This window comes from Erythrolamprus reginae, chromosome Z (genome assembly GCF_031021105.1).
Source record: "Erythrolamprus reginae isolate rEryReg1 chromosome Z, rEryReg1.hap1, whole genome shotgun sequence".
NCBI lineage: Eukaryota > Metazoa > Chordata > Lepidosauria > Squamata > Dipsadidae > Erythrolamprus > Erythrolamprus reginae.
The window spans coordinates 53,201,715-53,217,241 of NC_091963.1; the positions used below are offsets into that span (position 1 = coordinate 53,201,715).

General features: G+C 37.4%; 1 protein-coding gene across 7 annotated transcripts in view; it reads right to left on the bottom strand.

Moving 5' to 3' along the window:
- Positions 1-15,527, bottom strand: part of SLC4A7 (solute carrier family 4 member 7) — a 275,999-nt gene that overhangs the window by 192,107 nt on the left and 68,365 nt on the right. For 6 of the 7 annotated variants that reach the window (XM_070727282.1, XM_070727278.1, XM_070727280.1 and 3 more), the window contains one exon: positions 6,869-6,950. In XM_070727282.1, the coding sequence (XP_070583383.1) occupies positions 6,869-6,950 (82 nt within the window). Of the gene's footprint in view, positions 1-6,868; positions 6,951-8,075; positions 8,199-15,527 lie in introns of all 7 variants that reach the window. The other variant, XM_070727283.1, reaches the window with a different exon arrangement.

A 15,527-nucleotide genomic window follows, 5' to 3' on the forward strand; every position in this document is an offset into this window, starting at 1 on the left:
TAAGATACCCCTGGGTTTATATTGTTTATGTATGGTATGATTGTGCTGCATGGTTTTAATAATGGGTTTCAGATGTCTTTTAATATATTGGATTTGTCATATTGCTGTTTTTGTTGTGAGCCGCTCTGAGTCTCCAGAGAGGTGCGGCAAACAAATCTAATAAATAAATAAAAAATGGAGTCTCTGGGACCCCTCGTGGGGAGTATTCCACCCATGCAGTTGCAGAGAAGCAGGCAGGGCATCCCCTTGGTGCATCCAGCCGGCGGGGGAGGTCCATGTTGTGGCCCTGATCATTCAGGGGAAGGGGACTCAGCTCCATTAGCCACCACCCCAGTCTCTCACCTTCAGGGGCACCCCCAATGCCATGGCGCCAGCCTCCCACCAAGGACTGCCTTGGCAACATTCAATGTATAAGACGCACCCAGTTTTTGATACACTTTTTTGAGGTGGAAAGGTGCATCTTATGCACCAAAAAATACAGTAATCTTTGAAGAGTTAAGTCTAAGAAAAGTGAAAGTTAAGTGGTAGTAAGATGGGAAGCATGAAGAAAATCCCAGGAGAGGAGAGGAGATGGCTGAGAAGACAATGGCCAAATCACTTCTGCAATGTTATCAAGGAAACACTGAGTTGTTCAGATAAAGTTGACTTTGACTCAAGGAAAATTTAATTATTACACAGAATGGGAAAATTATGCCACCCAATACTCTGTTTTATAAATCAGAAATATTTATTTATTTATTTATTTATTTATTTATTTATTTAATTTCTATGCTTCCTTTCTCACAGCAACTCAGTGCAGTGTACAACATCATATTGGGTTTTGTGGGTTTTTTTGTTTCTTTGAATGTAGCAAAAAAATAGCTGTTTTCTTTACTTGAAAAGAATAGCTTTGGAGTGGTGCACAAGAAAATCTGGACAATTAGGTAAAGTTATAGGGCCACCACATCATATACTATTTTCTAGCAGGATGTTTGCAGAGTTGTCAAAGAAAAAAAGTCAAGGGGCATGCCGTAGACTCCTTGGAGGGGGGTCGGAATATTGGGGCAGCTGTTTTGGGATGGGGAAGATTGATCGACTGGAAATGACAGTGCAGCTCCTAGCTGGTGGAAAAATTAGCAATTTAATAGTAGGACTCCTTTTGAGACATGACCTGTTCAAAGGTGAACCGACAATCTGCAGAGACTGTGAATAGAGAAAGGTGTGATCTCTCTGCCGTGTTGGCAAGAGGTTTATATTAGAGTGGAAAGATCAGGCAGAATTCCAGATGATTGTGAATAGAAGACTCAAAGATTGGATTTGGTAAGAGCTTTCCTTTTTTACTCTGATTGGATGGAATGTTAGGGGAAGACAAGAGGACTTTGAGATTTTAAAAAAAGTGGAAGAACATTAGGAACATTTTGAAGCATGTCTGCAAACAGGACTGGAAGTGAAGAGAATGTGGATTCAGTAATTGATTAAAGACAACGGAACAGAAAAGAATTGAAGGAATTGATCAAATTGATTAGATTTGAACTGAAATGAATTGAACTGAACTAATTTATTTTATTTAAGTGGAACTGAGATGATTCTAACTGAATGAATTGATCTCCTTTAACCTGAATGGTAAATACATTATTTATTCTTCACACCTTTATAATTTACAATAAATAATTTGGATTGGAATTTGGACTACAGTATACAATTTGGACTAAATTATTTGGACTTTTACATTTTGAATTTGAATATATTTTAATTGAAAAGAGAAGGTGTCTAATCTTAAACATACTGATAACACTGTTATGATTGGTATTTTCATATTATAGATATAGTATATAGTTACATAATAATATAACGATAAGGTAATACTAGTCTTAAAAAGTAATTGTGTTTTGTATTAAAGGGGAAGGAATATATATATATGCCTTCCAAGGCAAAGGTTGCAAGTTCAAATCCCAGTGAGCTATGGCTAGCTGATGAGGCCAGAACAAGGCCGAAATAGATCTATACTAGTCTCCCTTAATTTTCAAAAATTCAGCAAAAACATGTGACATAGTGATGTGATTTAAGTACAATTAGAGACTTTATATTAAATAAAGGAATTGTGGGGGGAGTAAAGATAAGGTGGCTGTGGGATGTGTGGTGGAAAAAAGTATAAAATGACAAGCATGTCAAATCTATCTAGAATAGGGTCAGGAAGAAGACACTTTAACCAATCAACATCTGCAATCTCTAGCCCTTCAACACAATGCTCCCTAGAAGAAATGATACTAAGAGAAAGATCTAGCTCTTTTAAGGACTTACAAGCCATGCTCCTGCAAATGCAGGAGACCATGAATAAAAATCATATGGACATTAAAAAGGAAATAAGAGAAGTAAGAAATGACCAGGAGAGTTAAAAGAAAAAAATACAAACCATGGATTAATTAGGATAAAGTGGAAAGGAAATGAAAGAAAATCAAGGTGGATGCTAAAGAGGGTGATAGCGAATCATAAACACTTTAAACAGAAAATTTAAAAAGAATTAAAATTCTTCTTCCAAGAAAATACCAAGGAGCAAACAAATTTACAGAACATCTGGGCTACTGCCAAAGCAGTAGTGAGGGGGATGGCAATAGCGTACATGGCCAAAGAGTTCAAGAAGAGACAAAATAGGGAGGAATTAGAGGAAGAATGTAGGAAACTGGAAGAACTACAAAAGGAACTTGACAAAAGGGAGATTAAACAACAGTAAAACATAGATTAAATTTATGAGATAAGGTAGAATTTGCTCAGCAAATTAAGTATCAGAAACAAAAAAAATTGAAAATGGCAACAAGCCTGGGAAATGGCTTGCAAATAAAATTAAAAAACAAAGAGAAAAAATTGATTGGTACTCTTAAAAATGAGGAAGGAGCCTTTTGCTATAACTTAGAGGAAAAGAATCAAATTAATCATGAATTTTATAGAAAAGTTATATAAAAGCAACTATCGGGTTAATGAAGAGAAAACACAAGAAAGTTTTAAAATAGTAGACCTTCCTAAAATTCCAGAAGATATTAAATAGATGTTAAATAAAGAGATTAGAAACATAGAATTGAGGGAAGCATTAAAAAACAGAAAAGTAATAAATCACCAAGCTCCAATGGACTTCTGATAGAAATTTATAAGGGATAGCAAGAACAATTGGAAGAAAACCTATTAGAGATTTATAATGCTGTGTTGAAAGAAAGGAAAATACCTATGTCCTGGAAGGAAGCCAATATAACTTTAATACCTAAAAAAGATACCAATCACACCCTAATTCAGAACTATAGACCCATTTCTCTTTTAAATGTTGATTATAAAATTTTCAGTTTCGTTATAGCCCAGAGACTAAAAGAATATTTAGATAGTTTCATTCAAATAGATCAGAATGGATTTTTGCCCATTCCATACCTAAGGAATAATTTAAGAACAATAATGAATGTAATCGAGTACTACAAAAATCACAATGAGAAACCACTGACATTAATATTTCTAGATGCCCACAAGATGTTCAATAATGTGAATTGGGACTTCATACTAGATCAGTTGAAATATATGGAATTCAGAACTAATTTTATAAGAGTAACCAAAGCAATATATTCTGAACAACCAGCCAAAGTGATAATAAATGGAGAATTAATACTACAAATCGATATAGAGAAAGGAACGAGGCAAGGTTGCCTCTTATCTCCTTCGTTATTCATTCTGACATTAGAAACATTGGCAAGAATAATTAGAAATGATAAGCATATAAAAGGATTACAACTAAAGAAAGAAACATATAAATTAGAAACCTTTCTTGATGATTTTGTCTTTATTCTAGAAGATCCATTGATATCTTGCCATTGAAATATTGGAGATATTAGAGATATATGAAGAAGGGGCAGGACTTAAAATAAATAAGGACAAAACTAAAATGATTGTTAAAAATATGGAAGAAGATCAGAAGAAGGAATTAATGAGCAAATTAAATATTCAAATTACAAAATTGATAAAATATTTGGGGATTAATCTGCCAGAAATATAACTCTAAGAAAGGATAATTATGATATATTAAATTCAAAAATTAAAAGACATTTAGATAATTGGGCAAGGCTGCCTCTCCCCTTTATGGGAAGAATTGCAGTAAATGAACATATCACCTAAAATCTTGTTTTTAGTTCAGACAATTGTGATTAAATTGAACCACGGTTATTTTATAAACTTAAATAGATTAATGAATAAATTTATCTGGCAACAAAACAGATCTAGAATACAGTAGTCCCTCGCTATATCGCGCTTCACCTACTGCGGCTTCACTTCATCGTGGGTTTTCAAGAAATATTAATGAGAAAAATCATTTGCGGATCTTCGCTGGTTCACGGGTTTCTGAGGAAGTCGATCGGCAGATTTAAACAGCCCGCGGAACTTGATCGGCAGATTTCCCCCCAAAAAAATATCTAAAATTGTAAATACTGTATTTAAATACTGTATCTAAAATAAACACTGTGTGGGAAGGGTTTATAAACACTTAAAACAATGAAAACTTACCAAACAATTACAATATAAATATTTAAATAAGTACTATCAGTCGATAAATTCCCCATCGCGGATTTCACCTATCGCGGCTGGGTCGGGAACGTAACACCAGCGATAGGTGAGGTCTTACTGTAAGACTTAAATACCTGCAAGAATCGATTGACAAAGGTGGTTTCAGGTTACCAGGTTGGAGAGGATATTATAATGCTGCAGTTCTCATATAGGTGAGAGAGTGGATGACATTAGAAAATAACAGGATTCTAGTATTAGAAGGCCACGACCTACCAGCTGGTTGGAACTCCTTCCTGTGGGATAAGAAGCATTTAGCTCATCGCTATTTTATAAAACACCCCATAAGGAATTCACTATTGTCTGTCTAATATATATAGAGAGGCATTTCAAACTGGTTTCACCCCTAGATGCAATTACCCACCCAAATTTTAGAAAGGTTGCAAGGTAATAGCATACAACAAAATGATGAATGAAGAAGGGATTTTAAAATCTATAATAGAATTGAAAGAGGAAGGGATTGACCTGGAATGGTGGGAATACTTACAGTAAAATCAAGACTAGAAAAAGATAAGGGAAAGGGCGATATTGAAACAAAAGTAGTACTAGACAAAATATCACTGGGCGCAGAGAGAAACTGATTAAAATTTGTATTGTTACTTATTAAATTACAAAATGGAAACTGAACAAGTGAAAGAAAATATAATTAAGTGGGCTCAGGATTTTGGCTATATCATTAACCTAAATGAATGGCAACAGATGTGGAACAGAAACAAAAAGTTAACATTAGCCACAGTTTATAAAGAAAATTGGTAGAAGATGTATTTTAGGTGGCATATAACCCCCATGCAACTAGCTAAAATAGACAAAATCATTCACCCAGATGTTGGCGATATAATAAAGAATTTGGATCATATCACATGTGGAAGAGTTGTGAGAAAATTAAGAGATATTGGTGGAAAATTCAGACTTGGCAAGAAGAAATATTAGAGAGAAAAATAGAAAAGAAGCCCAAACATTTTCTGTTATGTATAGACCATGAAAGCTTTGATAAAAACCAATTGTTTTTAATCCTTCACATAATGACAGCAGTGAGAATAGTGCTTGCACAATATGTGAAAAATGAAACTATGCCTTTTGAGAAAGATATAATTAAAAAAGAACAATATGTGTAGAAATGGATAGTCTAACCAAAGAAATAAAAAATATAGATGAGCGAGAGTATACTAATTGTTGGGATAGGTTCTATGATTGGGGGAAAAAGCAAAAACAGAGTTAATAAATGTTAGAAAATTTGGAGAGTAAATGTCAGAGGACCGGTCATAAAAGGGAAAAAGAAAAAGATTTATCTGAATAAGATCATTGCTAAGATTTGATGTATGTTATGTAAATATAGTCCGTGTAATAGGAAATAAGCACTGTTGTATTACAGGCACTTTACTAATTGCCCAACTTTTATTTTAATGTTTTTTATGTTTTGTTGTTAGTGTTTTGTGTGTTACAAATAAAGTTTATTTTTAATTTAATTTTTTTTTTAAAAAATGATATAATCTTTCCTAAACAGTTATCTAATCAAGTTGCTTCAAAAAGCCAAAAAAGGAAAGGATAAAAAGACAGTGAAAAGCATGGAGATAATATGCCTATAAATTAAAATTCTAATTTTAATTGGTTCTATGAATAAAATCCAGAGTATTTATGTGTTCCCTGTATCTTCCTTAAACCTTTTACTACTCCATCAACAAAATACATTAAAATCTAGGCTTAATGTGTGGAGCTCTATAGTGTCTGTATACTATAGCATTGCTCTGAAATATACTGTACTATACAATATAGCAGTGTACCGCCACTGGGGGTACCAGTATTTTTGTGTAGATTGAAATAACCTACCAATGGGAGAGAAGAATCAGACAAGCAAGCTTTTAATCCTTTTAATTCATGTGGATAAGAAAGTTGAAAAGCTCACTCAGGTTTCTTGTTCAAGTGTGTTTTTCCCCCAAGAAACATTCTCATCTGGAAACTGATTACCAGCCAAGAACTTTCAACTCTACCCTACATTTCTAGGTATATCATTCTGAAATGGAGAACTACATAAGAGAATTCTTTGGCTGTGGTGTTACTGTTGCTGCCAGCTACATAAAACTTCACCCCACTTTCTCAAGTAGATTATATATTATGAAGAGGGCATGGCAAAACCAAAATTTTGGTTGAAATATAAATATCTTATTAATATTGTGCAATCACTACACAGCCAGAAATTCCAAATAGTATTATAAATTATAAAATACATTTTTTTACAAATAGGGTACTGGGATTCATCATTTATTTGTACTTATGCTTGAAAAAATATGTTAATATTTACTTTCTAATTCTTCTTTCTCGAAGTTTGTGTTGATAGTAGAACTGATTTTGCCTGTATCCACAACTGCTTCTTCATCATGACCCTAGAACAAAAAAATAATAATTAAAAAATTATTCTATATAAACCATTTGGCATCCCTGATGCTATTATTATTATTGATGCATTTCTCAGATAAACAATATTAAGCTATTAGGTTTTAAATTATATATGGTTAACTTAAAAATGTACATTAATATTTATGATAGTACAGATATAAAACAGTCAATTCGGTATTTTTCCTTCTAAACTGAGACAAACATAGTACTTAATTATTTATATCAAGATAATATTAAAAAGTAGCAAATAAGTATATCTATAGTGCTATAGATTCTTGAATGTTTCATAAGTCAAATGTTTGATAATTTATGTTTACAATACTTAAATACTCATATTACAATACTTTTGTCAAAGCTAAAGATTTTTAATGTCAGGACATTCATTTCTCTCACACTAAAAGCCTCTCACCAAAAATGTGCCGATTGTTCATAATATATAAAATATAGATTTCTACAATACTGACTTTAACAATTCATGTATTTCCTAGTTATATGAACCCTTACTATTATAAGATGGAATTAAATCACAATTCTGCTCGTTAGCAAGTTGGAAGGCTAGAAGGATTGATAAAATGCCCACAAAAGTATGGCAAGTCACTGAAGTATCAATAAAGGTCCTAACTAAGTGCACCAGCAAATCTGGAAAACTGTGGCTAACAGATTAGAAGAGGTCAATGTGCAAAAAAGAGATAAAAATGATAGTGAGTGCAAACTATCATATAGTACTCTTAATTTCACAGACTAGTAAATTTGTGCTTACCTCTACAAGGTAAGCAGATTGGAGCCCTATATGAAAAAAAAAACCCATTTAAGATGGCTTTAAAAAAATAATTTCAACTTACTGATATTCTAAAATAGTTTTGCATAAATTAGTCACTTTATGTCAAGCCACAACATTTAATAAAATTAAGATCCCACTTGGTTATACTAAAACATAAAACCTGGCTATAGACACTCTACTTTTACTTATGTTTTAAGGATAATTATGCTGCATGATTCACATTCATAAAGTGATAACCTGACACTCTCCCTAAAATTTCTGTTACAATCCAGACAGAGTACACTTTTCTTTAACCATTACAATACCCCTCTCCAAACCATAAAACCTCTACCTCTGTTCATAGTTGGGATTAACGTCTTCTATTGAAATGCAGTGGTTTGCTTCCTTCAAGCATAACATTTTTCATAAGTGTCCCAAAGTTCCATTTCCATCACATCCATTCATAGTGCACTATCTGAAAGCAATTAAATCACTCAGGTAATACTTGGCAAACTTGAGATAAGTGGCAATATGGTTTCCCTCATTATCTTTTCATACACATCATTCTTGTACAGTGGTACCTCTACCTAAGAACACCTCTACTTAAGAACTTTTCTAGATAAGAACTGGGTGTTCAAGATTTTTTTGCCTCTTATCTGCAAAAAACTGAACAAATTTCTCAGCTCTACCCTGCAAGGACTCAAGCATTTCCACCCTATTCAGGAGGGAACGGGTCACCCTAAACAGGGAAGCTGGGTGAGAATCTGCAGACAGAATAAGGGCAGTAACACACACTGACTTTGCTGCCACTATCACCACAAGGTAAGGCTCTTACCTGTGTTCGGTCTGACTCAGAGTTACTGGCCCTCCATGCTTGCTCTAGGTATCTCTTTTGGTGTTTCATCCCCTGGAGTTCCTCAGTAAACCAAGGAGATCTCCAGGAGCTACTACCTTAGAGAGGCTGCAAAGCTGCAATCTCATGCCATCACCAGGCACTCAGCTGGATTATGGACAAATGAGTCAGGAATTACTCCGAGCTCCCTCTGAAATCCATCTGGGTCTATTAGGTGCCTGAGGCAGAACCACATAATCGGTTCTGCCTCCCTGCGGTGGGGGATTGGTCCAGCCTCAGCAGGGAGTGATCTGATCATGAGAAGGGTGTAATGACTTACACCCCTTAAAACCAGATCATTTTTCCAAAGCCCTGAGAGAAACACCAAGTCGAGTGTATATCTCACTCTATGATTCAGATCCTGAATTAGTTGGGTCAGGTTCATGGTTGTCATGGAAGCCATGAGCTCCTGCAACACTTCTGAGGTTTCGCCAAGTGAGGTTAGGTTAGGACTGCAAGCCTGGGGAACTCCACTACCAGCCCAGTTACTACCTTGAGCAGTGCAGGCAGGGCTGTTACAACATAGCTGGGGGGCAGGTATGTTAACAGCAAGCCCACCTGAACTCTTAAGTTCAATCTCAAGAGGAGAGACTCACACACGGCAATCTCAGGAGCAGGGACCCTGCGAGGGCAATTAATCCATGAAGAGATTTTAATTCAAATCATGATTTTGCAAAGGACAGTGTCTGGATTTGCATATTGTATGCTGAACCAAAACTAAACAAATCACGTTATAGGCAACAACAATATATGAATATAACAATCACATATTTTATTTATTTACTTAACTGGTTTATATGGATAACTATCCCACATGCATAACTCTGGGTGGCTTAAAATAAATAAAATTAAATATAATGGGAGAGGGGAACCCACAGAGCAATCAGGACTCATATAAACCACTGTTAACATATTTCAAAGGCAGGGTTTATTCCATTAGGGTCTCCAAGCTCAGAAACCAAATCAAGCTTACAAGACCTTATGAAAAACCAACAGGTTGAGGCTAAAAAATTTATACTAAAAAATTTATACTTAAAAATCATGTGAAGTATTAGTACCAATTGATAAAGCCTTAGTAAGCCCAAACCTGGAATACTGCATCACCTTAGTAACCACATTACAAAAAAGATGTTGAGAAAAATAGCAAGGAAAAATGGCAAGGAAGAACAACTAAGATGATTTGAGGTCTGGAGACTAAAATGTCAGAGTTCACACAGTGTGACTATTTTGAGAGAACCCAGAAGCAAAATAGAGTAAACAGGTTTGTCTTTCTAATAGTGGTTTACCTACAAGGAATATATACATACATGTCCTAGGCAAAGTCAGGCAAACAATAATCAACTATAGCACACCCTCACAGGCCTCTCTTATAAAACAGCCTTTTAAAGTCATAACCATTAAATAACCTTGCTGACTCATTGCATCATCATTTCAGTATTACAGCATTACAATATTACAGCAGATGGTCAGCTATTAAATCATCATTACCCTGACATAAAACATAGGAAGAATGGTTACAGAATTTGGGTTTGGAAAGTTTAGACAAAATTAAGACTAGAGGTAACATGATTGTAGTATTCTAGTATTTGAGAGGTTGCCACAAAGAGGAGGGGATCAACTTATTTTCCAAAGCACCAGAGGGCTGGGGGGGGGGGGAAACAATGGATGAAAACTAATCATAGAGAGAAGTAACCTGGAACTAGGGAGAAATTTTTTAACAATGAGGGCAATTTTAACAAAGCCAATTTAAAAGAAAGAGCTACCAAAATATTTTCAGAATGTCAATTGTTCCACCAGACGCAAGAATACTTTAGACCATTGCTACACAATTTTAAAAGATGCTTATCAGTCTTTACCACAAGCAGCTGTGAGACACCCTGATCATTGCATAATTCACCTTGTACATGCTTACAAAGACTCTTAAACTGTGAAACCAACAATTAAATCACGTTTTTCGCTGATAAAGTCGCTCGGATCCGGGCCGATCTCGACTCCAATTGTATAACAGAGTCGACTGACAACGAGTCAGTCGAGGTGACTGGGGCACGTACTTGTCCACCTGTCTGGGAAGAGTTTGATCTGGTGACACCTGATGAAGTGGACAAGGCCATCGGAGCTGTGAGTTCCGCCACCTGTTTACTGGATCCGTGTCCCTCCTGGTTGGTTTCGGCCAGCAGGGAGGTGACACGGAGCTGGGCCCAGGAGATTACCAACGCTTCCTTGGGGAGGGGAGTTTTTCCATCACTCTATAAAGAAGCGCTTGTGCGCCCCCTCCTCAAGAAGCCCTCCCTGGACCCAGCCGTACTTAACAACTATCGTCCAGTCTCCAACCTTCCCTTTATGGGGAAGGTTGTCGAGAAGGTGGTGGCACTCCAGCTCCAGCGGTCCTTGGAAGAAGCCGATTATCTAGGTCCCCAGCAGTCGGGTTTCAGGGCCGGTTACAGCACGGAAACCGCTTTGGTCGCGTTGATGGATGATCTCTGGCGGGCCCGGGACAGGGGTTTATCCTCTGTCCTGGTGCTCCTTGACATCTCAGCGGCTTTCGATACCATCGACCATGGTATCCTTCTGCACCGGCTGGAGGGGTTGGGAGTGGGAGGCACTGTCCTTCAGTGGTTCTCCTCCTACCTCTCTGGCCGGTCGCAGTCGGTGTTAGTGGGGGGCCAGAGGTCGACTCCTAGGTTTCTCCCTTGTGGGGTGCCTCAGGGGTCGGTCCTCTCCCCCCTACTATTCAACATCTACATGAAACCGCTGGGCGAGATCATCCAAGGACATGGGGTGAGGTATCATCAATATGCGGATGATACCCAGCTTTACATCTCCACCCCATGCCCAGTCAACGAAGCGGTGGAAGTGATGTGCCGGTGCCTGGAGGCTGTTGGGGCCTGGATGGGTGTCAACAGACTCAAGCTCAACCCGGATAAGACGGAGTGGCTGTGGGTTCTGCCTCCCAAGGACAATCCCATCTGTCCGTCCATCACCCTGGGGGGGAATTATTGACCCCCTCAGAGAGGGTCCGCAACTTGGGCGTCCTCCTCGATCCACAGCTCACATTAGAACAACATCTTTCAGCTGTGGCGAGGGGGGCGTTTGCCCAGGTTCGCCTGGTGCACCAGTTGCGGCCCTATCTGGACCGGGACTCATTGCTCACAGTCACTCATGCCCTCATCACCTCGAGGTTCGACTACTGTAATGCTCTCTACATGGGGCTACCTTTGAAAAGTGTTCGGAAACTTCAGATCGTGCAAAATGCAGCTGCGAGAGCAGTCATGGGCCTACCTAGGTATGCCCATGTTTCACCATCACTCCGCAGTCTGCATTGGTTGCCGATCAATTTCCGGTCACAATTCAAAGTGTTGGTTATGACCTTTAAAGCCCTTCATGGCATCGGACCAGAATATCTCCGAGACCGCCTCCTGCCGCACGAATCCCAGCGACCGATTAGGTCCCACAGAGTGGGCCTTCTCCGGGTCCCGTCAACTAAACAATGTCGGTTGGCGGGCCCCAGGGGAAGAGCCTTCTCTGTGGCGGCACCGACTCTCTGGAACCAACTCCCCCCGGAGATTAGAACTGCCCCTACTCTTCCTGCCTTCCGTAAACTCCTTAAAACCCACCTTTGCCGTCAGGCATGGGGGAACTGAAACATCTCCCCCTGGGCACGTTTAATTTATGCATGGTATGTCTGTGTGTGTGACTGTTAGCATATGGGGTTTTTTAAATATTTAAATATTTTAAATTTGTCTGATTGCTTATGATTTGTTTTTTACATGTTGTGAGCCGCCCCGAGTCTTCGGAGAGGGGCGGCATACAAATCTAAGTAATAAATAATAAATAAATAAATAAATAAATCAGTGAGAACTTAGACTGAGAAGGCAAAGCTAAAGCTACAAGCTTGCCTCGACTGCACTGACTGAAAAGTTTTTGAAGATACCACTGCAGACCTGGATGAACTCACAGATACTGTAACATAATATGTCAGCTTCTGTGAAGACCTATGTGCCCCAACCAGGAACTAATGAATATACAGTAACAATAAACCTTGGTTCACAGCTAAACTTAAGCAGCTATGTCATACCAAAGGAGCTATGTCACACCAAAGGAAAGGTCTACTGAAAAGGTGATAAGGTGACAATCAGGCCAAAAATGTATTAACAAGGTGTTGTGGTTGGCTCTGGCCCAGCTCCTGCCCCAAGGAATGTGGAGGTGAATGTGGGGGAAACATCCACATGCCACAGGCCTGTTTTCATCCCGATAGAATCTCCTGACGAAGGCTCCTCTGACGAAGGAAGCATTAGTAGCAGGGAAGAGGGGAGTTTGGCAGACAGCCCAGGAGGAGATCAATCATCCTTATCATCCCTGGATTCTAAACAAGAACGTATGACGGACCCACGCATGCGTAGAGTGATGCATAGGAGAGAACAACTGAAGGATTATTACAGGAGATAAGTGAGTCCACCTGTGGTTGGGTGGGGCTGTTGTAATTAGTGCTACATATAAAAAGAGCAGCGTGCTGGTTTAGCCTTGTGGAAGTTTATCTGATTCATAGTTTCGTTAAGATTGTGGTTTTGCTGTTTCCCTGTTCAAGACTGTATGTGGCCTTTCTGGATTTTGGAATTGGACTCAATTTCCCAGTTACTGGGTGAGAAATTGGATTGCATTGTGTGTACCAGAAAATCCCTTTGACATTTAAAAAGGGAGTTTTTTCTGCTTTTCTGTTGATAAAGACTTTTGGTTTTTCTTCTATCGTGTGATGTGTCTTTTTGGACTAATTACCCTGTAATTACAGGCGGTTAGGACACGCCAGCAGAACACAAGGGAGATCGGAACAGCAAAAAGAAGCTATTCTGAAAAGCTAAGGAATCAGAATTCTCAACAAATGAACCAGCAAACATGTAGAAAACTCTTTAAAATATCACCAGTTACCAACAAACCCCCGTCCCATGCTGAAGGAAATCAGCAACTGGCATATGACCTGAATGTTTTACTGTTGGTTTGAGAGAAAACTACTGCCACTCCTCTCCAAAATCCCTATCTCAGACACACTAACAACAGCTAAGCCATCTGCAAGCTACCCCATCCCATTTGACACACCACATCTGGTGATTAGAGAATATGAGGGGCAAGATATATTTCACAGACAAAAGCTGGGAAAAGCTCCAGGCCCAGAAAAGATAACACCTTGCTGAAAAGCTTGTGCTGACAAACTGGCCCCATCTTCACCTGCATCTTTAATAAATTACTAGATATGTGCTATGTTCCTTCTTGCTTCAAATGCTCTACTATCATCCCAGTGCCAAAGAAATCCTCCATTAAGGAACTGAATGACTTCAGACCCGTTGCTCTAACATCTGTCGTTATTAAGACTTTTGAACGGCTAGTGCTGGCCGTTTTCACTGGCTAGTGAATACCTTTGTGGAACCACTGTTAGACCCCTTGAAATTTGCCTACTGAGCAAATAGATCCATGGATGATGCTGTTAATATGACTCTGCACTACACTACATCCTACAACATCTTGAATCTCCAAAGACCTAAGCTAAAGTCCTCTTTGTAGACTTCAGCTCAGCATTCAATACTATCAATACTCAGCATTCAATACTATCATTCCAGATATTCTTCTAACTGAACTAAATCAGCTAGATTTAGATTTGTAAATGGATCATAAGCTTTCTAGAAGCAGCAGGTGAAACTAGGCAAAATTACATCAGATACATATATAATTAGCACAGGAGTCCCCCAGAGCTGTGTGCTCTCTTCACCAATGACTGTATTTCAAAAGATCCCTCTATTGAAAAGGGGGCGGGGAAAATTTGAGGAGGGATTATTGATTATTAAATATGGATTGACTATGGAATGATGGTAAAAGATATAGGTGTTGTTTAATATTAGGATGTATTAATTCGTAGTACTGGATTAGAATTTTAGAACTATATGGAATTACATAGGTAAAATTAATGGAAGATACACAGAATAAATAAGGGGTTTATGATATGTACTGTATGATTTTATGACTGCATTATGAATTTAACATATACTTGGAAATGTAGAAAATTGATGAAAGTTAATAATAGTAAATGCTAAGTGCCTGATTACTATAATACTATGATAAATATTTAAGAAATGAAGATTTTAAAGCATGGATGTATTAATAGTTGTGTTTTTGTTTTTGATGATTTTTTTATTTTTAATAGTAATAGATTTTTGTTTTGTTTTATTATTAATTTCTTTTAATAAAAAAGAAGAGAATTTTTTCCCTATTAATTAGGAAAAGGTTGTATAAAAGTTTTTAGTTTCTTTTAAGAAGAATGTATAAGAAGGAGGAGTAGGCATGAAGGCCTATCTGGATTTGTAAGAGGATAATGATATTAATTGAAATATAAAATAACAGAATAACATAGTGGGAGGGATCTTATTCTGCCCCAGCACCGAATCCCAAATAATTATGCAACAAATTGTCTTGGGTGACATCTGTGCTCAGGCATGAAAATGTGCCACACCCAAAAAAAATTAGAGGGAACATTGATAACCATTACTCTATGGCAAAAAAGATAACTAAAAAGAATATATAAATTTGCCTCATCATGTGACTTTTTCAAAACTATTCTACATTACTGATATAATTCTTGCTTGCTTTCTTTTTTCTATTACCTACTTTTTATTTTTGAAATTTACATCTTTTATAAAAACAGTAATTAAATAAGCCTTTACTCAATTTTTATTAACAACATTCCAAAACATATTGCTTCTTGGGAGATCCATTTTATCAAATACGACTAACAGATATTTGATAGATATTCTCTCTTATGAATTTATATATTATTTTTTAAAGCCATTTAAATTATCAGACGCACCTTAGTTTTTGGGGAGGAAAATAGGGAAAAGAATATGCTTACCAGATACAGTATTTATCTAG